The following is a 15,102-nucleotide window of genomic DNA, read 5'->3' on the forward strand; positions in this document are numbered from 1 at the left end:
CAATTTTTTAAAAATTTTTATTTTCATCAATTTGGTTTATACGTAAGGTCATTGAAACGACCTGGAAAATTATTTTCAAAAATTATCCGTTTAAAAATTTAAATATAAAGTATAACCAATTATATTATAGGACATTATTATATTTAAAAATAATAAAATTAATGTATTGCGAATTTATTTAACAAATTTATTGCAAATATATTTTATATTTGCTAAACCAAATCCTAAATTAAACTAAACCCTTTGAAAAACCCATAAATCTATTGAAAAACCAAGCTAAAACCATGATTTGAGCCAAACCAGACTCAAATCGACCCAAACCACATCAACCAATGAGAAAACTCTAGAAACCTAAAAATACAAAAAACTCCCCACCCCATTCTCCTATCTCCCCGGATCGCGCGACAGCCCCTCCCCTTTTCGTTTTTCTTTTTCCGACCACCTGAGACCACCGCCAACCTCGCCGTCGCCTCCTCACTGCAGCAGCTCCGGCCTCGCTTCCTCTCTCTCCTTTCTTTTCTGGTGTATGCAGAAGGCGCAGGAGAGCCGCGACTTCCTTCGATCGGGAAATCGCGTCGGGCCTCCTGCTCCTCGACTTTCCGGCGACACCAGCTCATCACAGGCCCTCTGCTCATCCCTAGCATTTCTCCAGCCACCATCCTATTCATTTTCGACCAAGTTAGCATCGACAGGATTGGCTTTTGAACAAAGGAGCCGCTGCCGATTGTTCTAACCAGAAAATTTCGATTTCCGGCGTGTATCGCAGCTGGGTAAGTAAATTTCAAACCTTCATCAGTTTAGTTTATGAGTTCCTTGATCAATCATGGAGGTTTTGAATCATGAATCAAACTATTGCATAAATTTAGACCCTAGCTCCTACTGTTTATACTTTTTTTTTTAAGGAAAAAAAAAAAGATTCTCTAATTTAGTTTAATTATTAGCTAAATTAATGGATGAGTTAGCAGTAACAAGGGAATTTTAGTTTAAGAATAGATAGAGCATGATTATGACAGCAACATTGTCGCTAATGCTTGAGCTATTGCAGAAATTTATATATCTAGCTACTATTTAGCTGAATGTGATTAGGAATTTCGGATTTTTGCTCTTGAAATTGGTATATAAACTGATTCCTATATTGGGATGGTTAGGTTATTGAGTCTATTATAAATCTTTACGAAGGATTAAGGGTTCTTTAGGTTGAAAATAACTAGTTAGCTATATGCTCAAGTTCTTAATATCCTACGAAGGTATTATTGAACTGTTTCCATTTTGAATGATTTATAAATTGAATTTTATTAAGTTATGTGCAAACCAGTGGATATATTATGGGTATTAAGTAGAGAATTTTGAATTCCTTGAGCTAGCAGCAATGAATTAGTTGGTCCCTTGAATTTTATAGTGTTTAGGATGAATATGTGAAGTTGTAAACTAAGTTCTTGTAGGGTAGTGAGTTAGCTAGTGTGTAAAATATGAAAATTTAATCATGAAGCTTAGACTTTTGGAATTGGCAGCAGTAATTTCAGTTTATTTTTGTAAGTAATTTTCAGCTTCCTTCTTCGTGCTATGTGATTTCTTGTGACTAGATTAAAGAATTTGAGCTTGGATTGTAGTTGTGATGGAGTTAGGGATCTTGAATACTGTTTATGCGAGATTATTTCAAATTTATGCTGCTATGGATGTTATAAATTGAATTTCTATGAAGTATAGTATAAGAATGTAACACTTGAAGATATTGACTTTGAGATTGAGCATGAATTTCAGTTTATGGAGAGCCTTGGGATTCAAAAACACTGTGCGGAAAATATTCAGGAATTTTGATACAAATCTCTAATTGAAATATAAACTGAGATTTAATGTAAAAGTTGTTAGTTTATAGGAATTAATAACCCCTTAGATGGCAGTAGTTAGATGGTTATTTGTATGAGTTTTGTTATGATAAGAAGCAAGTGATGTTTTATATCTGTTGCTCGGTGGAAATGAATAAGATACATGTAGACTATAAGTTTTGATTAGAAACATGAGATATTTTGTAATGGCAGCAGCTATATTACTCTTTTTTTTATTAGTTTTGATAATATTAAGATGAGAACTTATGTTGCATATCTGAATCTTGGTGGACAATAAAACAATTAGCTTATGTATTACAGGGGTTAATTCCAAACTTAGCTATTATTCCTTAATGGAAGTATAACCTGGAAATTGAAAATGGAAATAATAATTACATATAGTTATATTAGATTTTGATTCAGAGATTGAGAAGTTTTTTTGCAACCGCACTAGCCATTCTTGTAAATTGCTTGGATTATTGTCTTGATATGAGTTATATGATGTTGTGAGTGAATTTTGTGATGGGGAATGAATTTATTATATATGGCGTATGAGTTTGGTGAAGAAAAACGATGATTTCTTGAAATTAGAGGTAGCTAAGTGATTATTTCCCTAATTATGGATTGTAGCAAGTCAAGATATTAGATGTTTTAGTTAGTTTCACATTGGTTACAAGATATTGGAAGTATTTTCGTTTGGAATAAGATTTAATCATAATATTCTCATTCTTTGTGACTGAAAGGAAAAAGGAAGACATAAAAATAGTTGAATGTGAATTGGAATTTGAAATTTTCATTTTTATTTTTAGAATAGTAGTTTGGTGCATTTTTATTTTATTTGTTATTTATTTAGTTAAATAAGAGAATGAATGTCATACTTATTTTGTTAGTACAATATGAAGGGAATGGAAATGTATATTTTTGTTAACTAGGCTAGTTAAAGCTAATTGTGTAAATATGCTTATATATATATATATATACACAAGGATTAATAGATGATTTTATTTAGAATATAAATTAAATTTTATAAAGAAGTTGTGATGTTTAGATGACCATGTTGGTATTAAGAGGAGGTTAGGTATTTGATTTGATTGAATGCTCGACAGATGGACTCTATGTATTGATTGAATATATTTGATGTTATTATGATATTTAGTCAGGTGGAAACTCCTATTTTTTGGGGAGGTTTTGCCGAAATTTGAATAATCATACTTAATAAATAGGTTATTAGATTTATTTAGAATGATTTCTTATTCTTATTAGGAGGAGTTCTTTATTTAACTCTTTTCCCCTTTCAATTCTACTTCATATAGATTATTCAAGATTGTCTTCTGCTTTTTTTTTTTTTTTTAAAAAAAAAAAAAAAAAAAAAAAAAAAAAAAAAAAACAGAACTATGATTAGAGTATTTCCTTTCTTATTGCCGCGAGTTATAATAAATAATATATTATCATTTGCATCGGGCATACATATATTATTATATAATGTTACAATTTCTTACTTATTTAATTATTATTTATTTATTAATTTAGTTTATAGCGTAAATATCCACTATTTTGTGCTTGACTTATATATGTGTATATTTGAACATTTGCATAACAATGTTTGTTTATTTAATGTGCTTGCATTTAAATGCAATGTTTGATCAGATGTATTGTGTTGATGATATGCTTTGTTTGCGTGGAATTGAGATAAAGTGAGTCACCATTGGGTTTGTGAGGGCGGTCTACGATGCCGTCGACCATGTATGGGGAGATTGGCTCACTCGTTTGCAGTTGATGATATGGATTATATGGAAAACGACCGGGTGGCCTCCTGTTAGTATGGAAAGAAAAGAAGTATAAAAAAAAATGAGAGGGTTGGTCACGTGAGGATTACCTGAGAGGATGGGCTTCCTAGTGCACACGTCATGAGAGGATGGGCAATGTGAAAGGACAACTCATCGAGGGTTTCGGTGACGTTATTGACCAATTTTCACTTGTTTGATTACCTGAAGGTGTAATAACTTGTGGCTGTTGATGTTGTGCCATATGCTTGACCGACTGTGTATTCACTTTAGTATTGTAGGAAGCATTTTGTATGAATGCATGTGTTATGCAACAATTACCATTCATTATTAAACTCACATTTCTTCTGTTTAACTTTTTCAGGGAGTACATTCTTCTTTATCCCGCCTAAAGCTCTGTTTCCTTCACCGAAGAGCTAGAAAAGAAATTTCATAATTCCAGTAATTATTTAAATTGTGAGCGTCATATACAAGAACTTAATTATTTCTGCTTGATATTGAATTCCGCAGTTATAGGATTGTGAAAGTCCCTATTATAGGATTATGATTATTCTAATTTTGTACGAGTGTGATCATGTTAAGCGATAACTTTAGGTTGATGATTTACAGATCTATATGTACATGTACGGACCGGTTAGCCTATATTATAGATATTGTGTAATGTAATTGGCTCGTGCTATGAAATGTTTGAAATGCTGGATTTAGGTCAGGATATAGTACAATCATAAGATTTGTTATATAGAATATGGGCTTATTGTTCCTGTGATCTATTTCAAAGTGATTAAGTTTAGTAGTTCAGGCTTACTATTGGCTTTGGAGCTTTATACTTACTCGGACACTAGTGTCAGTTCGGCCCATGGATTTGGGTCGTGACAGTAATGGATCTGATTTAGGCAAATTTCTACAGTTACGACTATATGTGATCGAGAGTGTTTTAGAAGAATTTTATTTTCTGATTTCCTAATTTAGTCGATATATTATTAATTAATTATTAATCGTTTAAATTTTTAAAATTACTTACCTACTACCGTACATTATTTCCTAAATTAATATTCACTTACAGCTTAATTTTTCCATATAAAACACTTGGCTCATTTGGCCAATGCATTTACCCCTCTATTTTATTTTCTTTCAATCAATATTATTTTTAAGAATCCAAATCACTTATTATATTAGACACCCAAATTCAGCTCAATTTGCAAATTAATATTTAGGCTTCGGTTGTTTTCATAAAATAACTTATAGGAAAATACTTTTACAATTTTCCGTTGTTTGGCGCATTGAGGAAAATAAATTGAGAAAAATAAGTCAATGAAAAATATTTTAATTTTTTTTAAGGAAAATGACTTTTCAATTTCAAGAGAGGAAAATATTTTCGAGACATTGATAAATTTATGATAACCTTATATATTCATATTTTTTTTTAATTTATTAGTCATTAATAGCTACTACCACCGATCACCATGTACCACCATCACTACCGGCCACTATGGCCACTACCATCGGCTTTCATAATTTGTCATTTTTTATATTTTCCTCATTTAACAATAAAATTTTTAAAATACGAAAATTTTTTTTATTTTTATGATATTATAAGTTAAGGATTTTAATATTTTTAATTATTGCAACTAAACAAGAAAAATAAGTTATTTGACTTTATTTTCCTCTTTATATGGTGATATTCATTTCATTACAGCAATCATCAATAAGATAATGTTTAACAATTTTGGGAATAATATGGTTAACTATACATGCCCCTATATATATATATATATATATATTACTTTTATATAATCTCTTGAAAAAGGCTCCCATTAAAATAGTTAAGTGTAAAAAAAAAAGAAACTTTGAGGGTTTCTTTTTAGTATAGTATACTAAATTTATTTCCATTTTAGGATGATTACGTTAAATATTGCGTTTCCAGCAGTTAGTGTTGTAATTGATTGTAATAATCTGAGTAAGCATTGAGATATAATCTGAGTTGTATGGAAATAGAAATGAAAAATTTAGAAATACGGACATGAAACAGAAAATCATATTTAAAAAATGAATTTTTTAATGAAATTCATTAGCAAATTGAATGAATTCCATATGAATATTATTCCAAACACTATTAAACTGAAATAGCATATAGCGATCCATATAGAATCTGCTTTAATATAAAGATTGCCTATGATGCTCCATAGCTAACTCCTCAAACCACATGTTTAAAGTCTTATATTTGAAATTCCTACACAATTATCCTTCTGCTGCTTCAAATAAAGCGCTTCAAGTAATCTGGGTTTTATTCAGTGGGCTGGACGATGGGTTTTTCAAAGGCCCAAACTTACATTATTATTCTAATGTAGTCATAAGTGATTGTTTTCTAATTGCTGATAATTAATTAGGATAATTCTTTCTTATGTATGAAAGTAACCAGAGAATTGGAAGTAGAAAAGAAATTTGTATTGTACGACAAGAGTCAAAAGTAAATGTCGTTTTTGACCAAGTCCAATCCCGCAGCTTCCATGTAATTCTTGAAGATTATTAGTTGTTTTTGTTTTTACATAACTCTTCTTGGCCTCTTTAGCTTTTCAGTTTCAATCACCTGCCAATTTTGTGTTCGGTATTACAATTTTGTCTGACCATAACAGACCACCTTCTCTTGTATGTTCACTCAAGTAATAGAATTTAGCATCCGATGATCTAATGCACGAAGCATCCAATGTTTGTGGGGCTCTAGAGAGAGTTGATGAATAACAAACAAGAAAATTTTAGCTGTACATACCTAATGATTTTAGAACATTTCCTACTGTACATATCAAAAACACGAGCTGTCCCATCCTCACATCCAACAACAGCTTCTGGATCAAAGTAACTCCAAGCAAAGAATACATAGAATTATTGGTCTGCTCAAAAGAAAACACACAACCTTGCACAAAGTTGAAGTCTAAATACAATTCAACAGTGAAATAAATGAATATAAAATCCAGTACTGCTCCAAGAAAGATTAGCATAATAAGAAAATTTGCTTCTGTACCGCATGCATAAACCCTTCATAAACGTGCCTTCACGAGAGGGAAATGTACTCATCTTCCCATTTCGCCTCCATAAGCATATTCGTGTGCCAACCAAACCAACAATCTACAAGAACATGCATTAAGCAATTGGGATAAAAACAGACACATTACATCAATTCCTCCCAATATGAGATACTTCAGAATAATGACAAATTACTAAAGGTACCTTGCTCTCATCAAAATCAAAGTCAATTAAGGGGCTTGCATCTTGGATTGAATATTCTTCCATACAATTGTATGTTTCTAATGACCAGAGACGCATAACCTACCATGATAGCTATACAAAAGTCAGCACAATTGAGTTATATAACATATATCACATTTTGATTTAGGAGAACATCAGAGATATGCCACAGAAGCAATCACATCAAAATAAGTTTAAGTTCTACAACAACCATATAGCCAGCAAGTACTTTAGACAACTTTTACTGCTGTCAAACATGACATACAAAACATTGTGTGTGTGTATGATCAGGTCGATAGTTAGACTAAAGTCATCAGTAATGGTAGGTTAATGCCACCATTTCAAACTATGTAAAAGAGAAGGTCACCAAAAATTCAAATGGAAGGATATTAAAAGGTGAGGAATCCTACAAATCTTTCTTTAATTTCTCCCAGTGCACCCAATTTGTAAATGAACTTTTTAATTCATAAACTAATCCAAATAAATGAGCTTGTTAATTCACAAACTAATCCACTACTCTAAAATTGAGGTTGGCTAAATGAGATTACAATATCTAGTCGTCTATCCAAGAAATCAAACAAAACAGAAACTAAGAGCTTGTTTGGCATTAATGAATTTTTTTAATGAAATTCATTTGCAAAATGGAATGAATTCCATATGAAAATTATTCCAAAACTATGAAACAGAAATAGTAGAGAGTGATCCAATAGAATCTGCTTTAATAAAAGGGTAAATAACAAATATGACTTATAATAAAAAAAACCACCTATCAGACACCATATTTAATTAAAAAAGTGATCATACCTTGTCCCCCACACCAGTAAGAAGCAAGCCCATCTTCATTCGACACTGATCAACCCTAATACAAAGCAAGGTTAGAGAATTAACATATACAAGCTGCAAACTCCTGCATATATAGACCCACCAAATAAACCCCACATATTACTCAAAAAAAAAAAAAAAAAATCAACCTTTTATTATTTCGTCATCTTTCCGTAATAAATTTGATACCTTTTTATCGACTCAACAGAAAAATAAACATATAATTGTATTCAGCTGAAAATTAGCTGACAAGAAAATGAATGGGGAGAAAAAAAAGAAGAGGATAATTTTAATAATTACCCAAGTGAATGGCCTTTCCATTGGTCAATATCAACAGAAGAAGCTTGAACTAAAGATTGTCTATGATGCTTCATAGCTAGCTCCTCAAAGTACATATTTAAAGTCTTCTCTGAACCGCTATCTATATTTGAAATTCCTACATAATTATCCTTCTGCTGCTTCAAATAAAGCGCTTGAAGTAACTTTGATTCTTTGATTATTGTATTCCTTTAAATGCACAAAAGAGAATAAAAAATAAAACAAAATTAAACACAAATATTTGGGGAAGGCAGAGAGAAGGAGAGTAAAACAGAATTTACCAAGATTTGCAGACAGCAGAACAGCGAACGAGGTCAAAGAGGTCCAGGAATGAGAATATTATGCAAAGGATGTCATGCTCCAAAAATTGGATTGTGGTCGGACCTCTCCAGCTCCTCTTCTTCGCCGGTGACCACTTTCCGCCTGGTGTGGGGGTCATTACTTCTCTGTGAACTGGGTTAATCAAATCAAAGAAGATCAGAGGAAACAAGCGACTGAAAATGTCATAAAGCTGGAAGGGTGAACGTCGTTTCGGCAACGACACAATAAACACACTCACAAAATAAACCCAATATCAGATGTATTGTCGGTTTTAGGTAATTTAATTTATGAATTTAAGAAAAAAGTACTATTTAGTCCCTAGAATTTCTAAAATAAATATTTCAATATAATAAAAAATTTAATTTTTATTTATCTATATAGTGCAAAATTTAGAACGAAAGTGAGAAATTGGGGTGTCTGGATACAAGTATAACAAACTGCCAAGTATAACAAATTGCCAAGTACAGGATATTTTTACTGATTTACTCGAAACAAATGCTTTCTTTACCATTAACAATCATGCACTTTACATCAAAAATAGTACCCATGATTCATCGCAAGGGAGGGTGAGTATTTGGTTCGGTCAATTTAGTTAATTCGATTGATTCAGTTAATTAAGTCGACTTGATTTGGTGAATAAATATTTAATTAAAAGTTCGATTAAAGAAAATTAATGCAGGAGTCGTGGGCTCCAAGGAATAATTTTGTATAGTAAGACATGATATTCCTTCTCAGAGAACTTTAACTCTCCTTCTTTCGGTAGATAATTGGCTACTTCTTTTCCGTTCAATCTGTATGGTCCAGGGCAGTGGATTAACGAGCATTATGCTTTATTTTATCTACCAATTCCTGTAAGAGTTCTTACGGGAGAGCCTAAACTCTAGCTGAAAGATGAGATGAGATTCTTATTCTCCTTCCGCCCCCATATCACATTCGATTATCAGTTAAAAGTTCGGTTAAAAATTAATTTAATTAAATTAATCGACTTTCAAAATTAAGTCGTTTTGATTAAGTATATAATAAAATTAAAAATTAAAAATATTTTTATTTTTATTTTAATTAAGTAGTAATTAAAAGGTTCATTTAATTTTTATTTCCGTTAAATTCAATCAATTAATTAAATTTTTATTTTTTTTAATTTCAGTTATATTAATAATTAAAATTAATTCTATCAAAACAGTTTGATTAAGTCAAAAAAATTTTTTGATTACTTTATTTATATTAATAATTAAAATTAATTCAACTAAAATAATTTGGTTAACTTTAATTAAGTCAAAATAAAAATAGTAGAGAAATTTATTTGGATTAAAAATGTTATTTAAATCGATTGAATTCGCCAAATGCTGACAGTAAATTTACAAAGTACGAAATCGTTTTTTTTTTTTTTTTTTTTTTTTTAAATTCCTTTTAAGTTTTGTCCAATAGAAAAAAGAAATTTTTTCATTTTTTTTAATGAAACTTTTTAAAATTGCTTTTTCTCCTCTGGACAACAGTCGTGTTAAAGATTGTCTTGTCAACTTCAATTTGGATAAATGGGACCGCAAATACTAGCAAAAGCTGTTTTCTTCATGTGTTTATGAAAGTAACCAGAGAATAGGAAGAAGAAAAGACATTTATTTGCATTATACAACAAGAGTCAAAGTAAATGTCCTTTTTGACCAAGTCCAATCCTGCAGCTTCCATGTAATTCTTGAAGATTATTACTTGTTTTTGTTTTTACATAACTCTTCTTGGCCTCTCTAGCTTTTCAGTTTCAATCACATGCCAATTTTGTGTTTGGTATTACAACTTCCTTCGAGTCTTTGATTACTGCAACTCCACTTTCAATAACCAACCAATTCTTCAATTGGTCGAATTTTCTGCTGAAAATTTTGATCATTCTCTCTTTGTGATGGAAATTGCAGCTGCTATTGGAGGTGCTCTTCTAGCACCTGCCTTTGAGTCTTTGTTTAATAAGTTGGCTTCCAAGGACTTGCTCAATTATGCCCGTGAAGGACAGGTGCTGACTGAAATCAACAAGTGGAAGGAGAGGTTGGAGAGCATCTACGGCGTTCTTGAGGATGCAGAGGAGAAGCAGATGGTGAGCAAGTCGGTGAAGATGTGGGTAAGCCAGTTGAGGAACCTGGCGTATGATTTGGAGGACATTCTTGATGAGTTTGATTTTGAGGCTCGTCGATCCAAGTTGAAAGCTAAACCTGTGACTGGTTCAAGTAGGGTACGAAAGCTCTTCGTTAATAGGCGTGCTATTAAAGTCAGTGAAGAGATGATTTCCAAGATAAAGGGGATTAGTTCCCGTTTAGAAGAGATCACTTCACGAAGAAATCAACTTGATTTGAGTGAAAGGACCGGTACATTGAGGGAAAGAATTCCTACGACGTGCTTGGTGAATAATGCCGAGATTTATGGGAGGGAGAGAGATAAGAAGGCGATTCTTGAACTTTTGAATTCTGAATCAAGTGATAGAAGGGTCGCTCTGATTTCTATAGTTGGACTGGGAGGTGTTGGTAAGACAACTCTAGCGCAGCTTATCTTTAATGAAGCTGGAAAGAAGTTTGATTTGACGGCTTGGGTTTCTGTCGGTGAAGATTTTGACGTGGTTAGACTGACAAAAACAGTTCTTCAGTCGGTTGGTGGAGATCTTACTTCCAACGATTTGAATTCGCTTCAATTAAACTTGAAGGCAAGCTTGTCAGAGAAGAAGTTTTTTATGGTTCTAGATGATGTTTGGAACGAGAATTATGACAATTGGACAATCTTTCTTCGCCCCTTTGAGAATGGGGCAAAAGAAAGTAGAATTATCGTCACAACTCGCAATCTTGGCGTTTCGCGGACGATGGGTGCTGTTCAAAGTTATACACTTAGAGTGTTGGAGACTGATGATTGCCTGTCTGTGTTTGCCCATCATGCTCTTGGAGTAACAAATTTTGAGGAGCACTTGGATCTAGAGGCAATAGGTAAGAAGATTGTGGAAAGGTGTCAAGGCTTACCTTTGGCAGCTAAAGCGATTGGAGGTCTCTTACGAGGTCAACCAACTCCCGATGCATGGGAACAAGTGCTAAACAGCGGCATTTGGGAGGAGAAAAGCGACATTCTTCCAGCATTAAAGTTGAGCTATCACCATCTTCCATCTCATCTGAAACAGTGCTTTGCTTATTGTGCAATTTTTCCAAAAGATTACGAATTCGATGAGGATGAGTTGGTTCTACAATGGATGGCAGAGGGATTTCTACAGCACGCACAGGAAATGAAGCAAATGAAACGCTGGGGTCATCGATATTTCCATGATTTATTATGGAGATCCTTTTTTCAACAATCTACTGGCAATAAATCACGATATGTGATGCATGACCTGGTCAATGATCTAGCTAAATCTGTAAGTGGAGAAATATGCCTTCATTTGGAGGATGATGGGTTGAAGGGCATAAAATCACATGCAAACGTTCGCCATTCAGCATTCACTTGTCATCGCTATGACAGGTACCAAAGATTTGAAGGCTTTTATGAGATGAGTAATCTGCGAACATTCTTAGCATTATCCACTCATCAATGGGAACATAATTTTTTATATATTAGAGTGGTGCATGACATAGTGCCAAAACTGAAACGTTTAAGGGTGCTATCAGTAGCTCAATACAGGTTTGAAGAGTTGTCAAGTTCAATTGGTGCCTTAAAGCATTTACGATATCTTGACTTGTCTTACAACACTGGGATTATAAGATTGCCTAATTCACTGAGTAATCTTCAAAACTTGCAGACACTGAAGTTATGTGGGTGTCGCAATCTTATTGAGTTGCCGACAGGCATTGGCGCTTTAATCAAGTTGATGCACCTCGATCTTAAAGGTACGGAGGCTTTGCAGGAGATGCCATTGGGGGTAGCTAATTTGATAAATCTTCAAACATTGTCTAAGTTTATGGTGGGAAAAGGAAGTAATTGCCTTGGAATTAGAGAGCTAATGAACCTCCCTCATCTAGAAGGACAACTTCGTATTGAAGAGCTACAGAATGTGGCAAGGAATGAAGGTACAAATCTCGTTGATTTAAAGAAGATTGAGAATCTTGGTGATTTGGCCTTGGTATGGACCGATAAATTGCGTGATTCACCATGCGAAGAGGATCATGAATTCCAGGTTCTCAACATGCTAGAACCTCATCAAAAGTTGGAAAGGCTTTTGGTTCGATTTTATGGCGGTAAGAAATTTCCTTTGTGGATAGGAGATCCTGCATTCACAAATATGGTGGATCTAGAGCTCTCTAATTGTCGGAATATTACGTTGCTACCACCACTAGGTGGACTACCTAAACTTGAAAAGCTGAGCATCAAAGGCATGGATGAACTGCTAGAAGTAAGGCTTGAGCTTTCCCCGTCTCTTGAGATTCTAGAAATTGAGGATATGTTGAAGTTGAAGCAATGGGCTCACTCTGATGACGTCAATGTAGAGGTTACAAGAAAATTTCCTAGACTAAGTGAAATTACGATATTCAATTGTCCTAAATTGGTTGTGACATTGCCTACCTCCCTTCCTTCCCTTGAGGAATTGGACATTTGTGGATGTCAAGATATTATTCTCGAAAGTGTGCATGACCTATGTTCCCTTCAAAACTTGTCCATTCGGCGTATTTCAGCGCTTGAAAATTTACATCAAGTGGTTACGCAGTCCTTGGTGGCGCTAGAAAATCTGTCTGTTGTTAATTGCAGCCAATTGATACACCTGTGGCAGGGTTCAACTAATTTAGACAAACTTTCTTGCTTGAAATCTTTACGGATCGTAGGTTGTCAGAGGCTAGTGTCATTGGTAGGAGGAGAAGAAGGGAATTTGCCTTGCAATCTTGAAATTTTGAAAATATGGGAATGCGATGGATTGGAGAATCTGCCAAATGGGTTGCAAACCCTCACATCTCTTAGAGGGCTGAGCATCCATTGGTGTCCAAAACTTGTGTCCTTCCCATCTGCAGGTTTACCTTGTAGTCTTAAAAGTCTCGAAATCGTATATTGTCCTTCTCTGAAGTCCTTGCCTCAGGGCATTTTGCATGATAGTAACGCCAGGAATGAGATATCTCATCTTGAGGTTGTGAGTGTCGGTGGATGTCCATCTCTTACATCGCTTCCAATTGGTGAATTTCCCTATTCAATTAAAAATATTGACATTTGCTTTTGGACGACTCGACTTTTGGATTCATTTCATAATAGGTTCTCGAATCTCACCAAATTAGCAATATATGACTCTGAGTTGGAGTCTTTCCCAGAAAGTGGATTGGCCATCCCAAACCTTAGCCGTTTAACCATCCGCAACTGTGGGAATTTGAGGCTGCTTCCCAATCAAATCCAAAATCTCACATCTCTTCACGATTTAGAGATACATAGTTGTGGAGATCTGGTGTCCTTTCCAGATGAGGGTTTACCTCCAAACCTTACTTCTTTATCCATATTGCGGTGTGAGAATTTGAGATCTCTTCCCAATCAAATGCAAAATCTTACATCTCTTCAACGTTTACAAATGTGTAACTGTGGAGGTCTGGTGTCCTTTCCAGATGGCGGTTTACCTCCAAAACTTGGTCGTCTTACAATTTCGAATTGCAAGAATCTGAAACAGCCAATCTCAGAGTGGAGACTCAAAACACTCGCCTCTCTCACCTGTCTCACAATCGCAGGGCCATGTCCAAGTACAGATATGGATTCCTTCCCAGATGAGAAGGGCCCATTGCTTCCCTCTTCCCTAACCTCTCTTCAGATCGGAGATTTTAAAAATCTGAAATCAATATCCAGGGGCATTCACCATCTCACCTCTCTTGATGCATTAGTAATTCGAAATTGCCCTAAACTCCAGTCCTTTCCCAAGGAAGGCCTCCCAAGCACGCTTGAAAGCTTGGCAATCTTCGAGTGTCCCCTCCTGGAAAGACGATGCAGAAAAGAGAAAGGAGACTATTGGCGCTTTATTGCCAATATCCCCAGTTTCATACAAAAGAGCCCTGAAATACAGTGAGGTATTAATCTTTTTACTTTTGCTTGCAGCTAAAACTATATTACCACATTCTGTTCAGAATGGCGGTTGAGAATGAATTGGTGGTTGAGAATCAATTACATGTTCTGTTCAGTTGGTTCTAACTCGTAATGCATAAATTGGAAAAGTTTCTATAGGTGTTAGAAGTTGAAGAATCTCACCTCGCATATAGATGACATGAGCTGATTTTATACATATCAAATCTTGGCTGCAAATAATGCGATTGTTTCTTCAGGTCTGCAAAAACCGGGACTGCTTAGGAGTCTGAGATTGTCATAATCGTCTCAAATCCAATCCCTGCTGGTAAGGATAAAACTTTCATGGATTATTTTCTATGTTTTTGGTTTCTACAATCTACAACTGTAATTTTATAAAGACTGCTATTAGTTAAGCTTGCAGAGTTTGGTGAGATACTCCAAATTTTCTACTGATGTTTTATTTTCAGATGTTATTCAGCCATGTATATTTTCACTTAGCATATCTAATCCTAGGAGGGGTGTATGGGGGAGGCCTGTTGGTCGGGTTTAGATGGATTAGTTATGTTAAGTTTTCCTGGATGATGTTTTTAATAATAAATTTTAATTTTCAAAAAAAAAAAAAAAAAAAAAAAAAAAAAAAAGACTACAATCCTGTTTCTGCTACATATGACTATAATGAGCATTGTTACCAATTTATCAGACAAGAATTCTGTTGACTATGTTGAGATACTTATGGGTATATGTGTTTATTTATTGACAGACATTTAACGTTCTGGAAGGTATTATTCAAAGTGAAGAAAGTTTATGGA

General features: G+C 34.0%; 2 protein-coding genes and 1 long non-coding RNA gene across 5 annotated transcripts; 2 read left to right on the forward strand and 1 right to left on the reverse strand.

Annotated features, from left to right (window-relative positions):
• Nucleotides 1–177: 177 nt before the first annotated feature.
• LOC110008910 (uncharacterized) lies at nt 178–4,380 on the forward strand. Its single transcript, XR_016321292.1, has 2 exons — nt 178–770; nt 3,975–4,380. It is a non-coding gene; the product is annotated as an uncharacterized LOC110008910 (long non-coding RNA).
• Nucleotides 4,381–6,087: 1,707 nt separating this feature from the next.
• LOC119370332 (F-box/WD-40 repeat-containing protein At3g52030-like) lies at nt 6,088–8,570 on the reverse strand. The gene is made up of 6 exons (XM_089722759.1): nt 8,275–8,570; nt 7,976–8,182; nt 7,658–7,712; nt 6,836–6,934; nt 6,630–6,733; nt 6,088–6,467 (listed from the first exon to the last, which is right to left on the reverse strand). The coding sequence occupies exons 1-6, from the start codon at nt 8,430–8,432 to the stop codon at nt 6,329–6,331; spliced, it is 762 nt and encodes a 253-aa protein (XP_089578885.1). The 5' UTR covers nt 8,433–8,570; the 3' UTR covers nt 6,088–6,328.
• A 1,345-nt stretch (nt 8,571–9,915) lies between these two features.
• On the forward strand, nt 9,916–15,022 carry LOC105628761 (putative disease resistance RPP13-like protein 1). Of its 3 annotated transcripts, none has more exons than XM_089722756.1 (2): nt 9,916–14,298; nt 14,444–15,022. In XM_089722756.1, exon 1 carries the CDS (start codon nt 10,206–10,208, stop codon nt 14,295–14,297), a length of 4,092 nt encoding a protein of 1,363 aa, XP_089578882.1. In that variant the 5' UTR covers nt 9,916–10,205; the 3' UTR covers nt 14,298; nt 14,444–15,022. The 3 variants fall into 3 exon arrangements, with proteins under 3 accessions (XP_089578882.1, XP_089578883.1, XP_037494147.2); XM_089722757.1 differs by having other exon boundaries at nt 14,453–15,022; XM_037638219.2 differs by having other exon boundaries at nt 9,917–14,298; nt 14,551–15,022.
• The last annotated feature ends 80 nt before the right edge of the window (nt 15,023–15,102 follow it).

The sequence above is a fragment of the Jatropha curcas genome, chromosome 6, assembly GCF_041381405.1.
Source record: "Jatropha curcas cultivar XTBG-Jc1 chromosome 6, XTBG_Jcur_1.0, whole genome shotgun sequence".
Lineage (NCBI taxonomy): Eukaryota > Viridiplantae > Streptophyta > Magnoliopsida > Malpighiales > Euphorbiaceae > Jatropha > Jatropha curcas.

Bases quoted from the DNA above. Each gene is read 5' to 3' on its own strand.
- LOC105628761 (XM_089722756.1), top strand. From the start codon at position 10,206: ATGGAAATTGCAGCTGCTATTGGAGGTGCTCTTCTAGCACCTGCCTTT.
- LOC119370332 (XM_089722759.1), bottom strand. From the start codon at position 8,432: ATGACCCCCACACCAGGCGGAAAGTGGTCACCGGCGAAGAAGAGGAGC. The intron at 8,183-8,274 runs GTAAATTCTGTT...GTGCATTTAAAG, and splicing joins TCTGCTGTCTGCAAATCTTG to GAATACAATAATCAAAGAAT. The intron at 7,713-7,975 runs GTAATTATTAAA...GCTTTGTATTAG, and splicing joins TGGAAAGGCCATTCACTTGG to GGTTGATCAGTGTCGAATGA.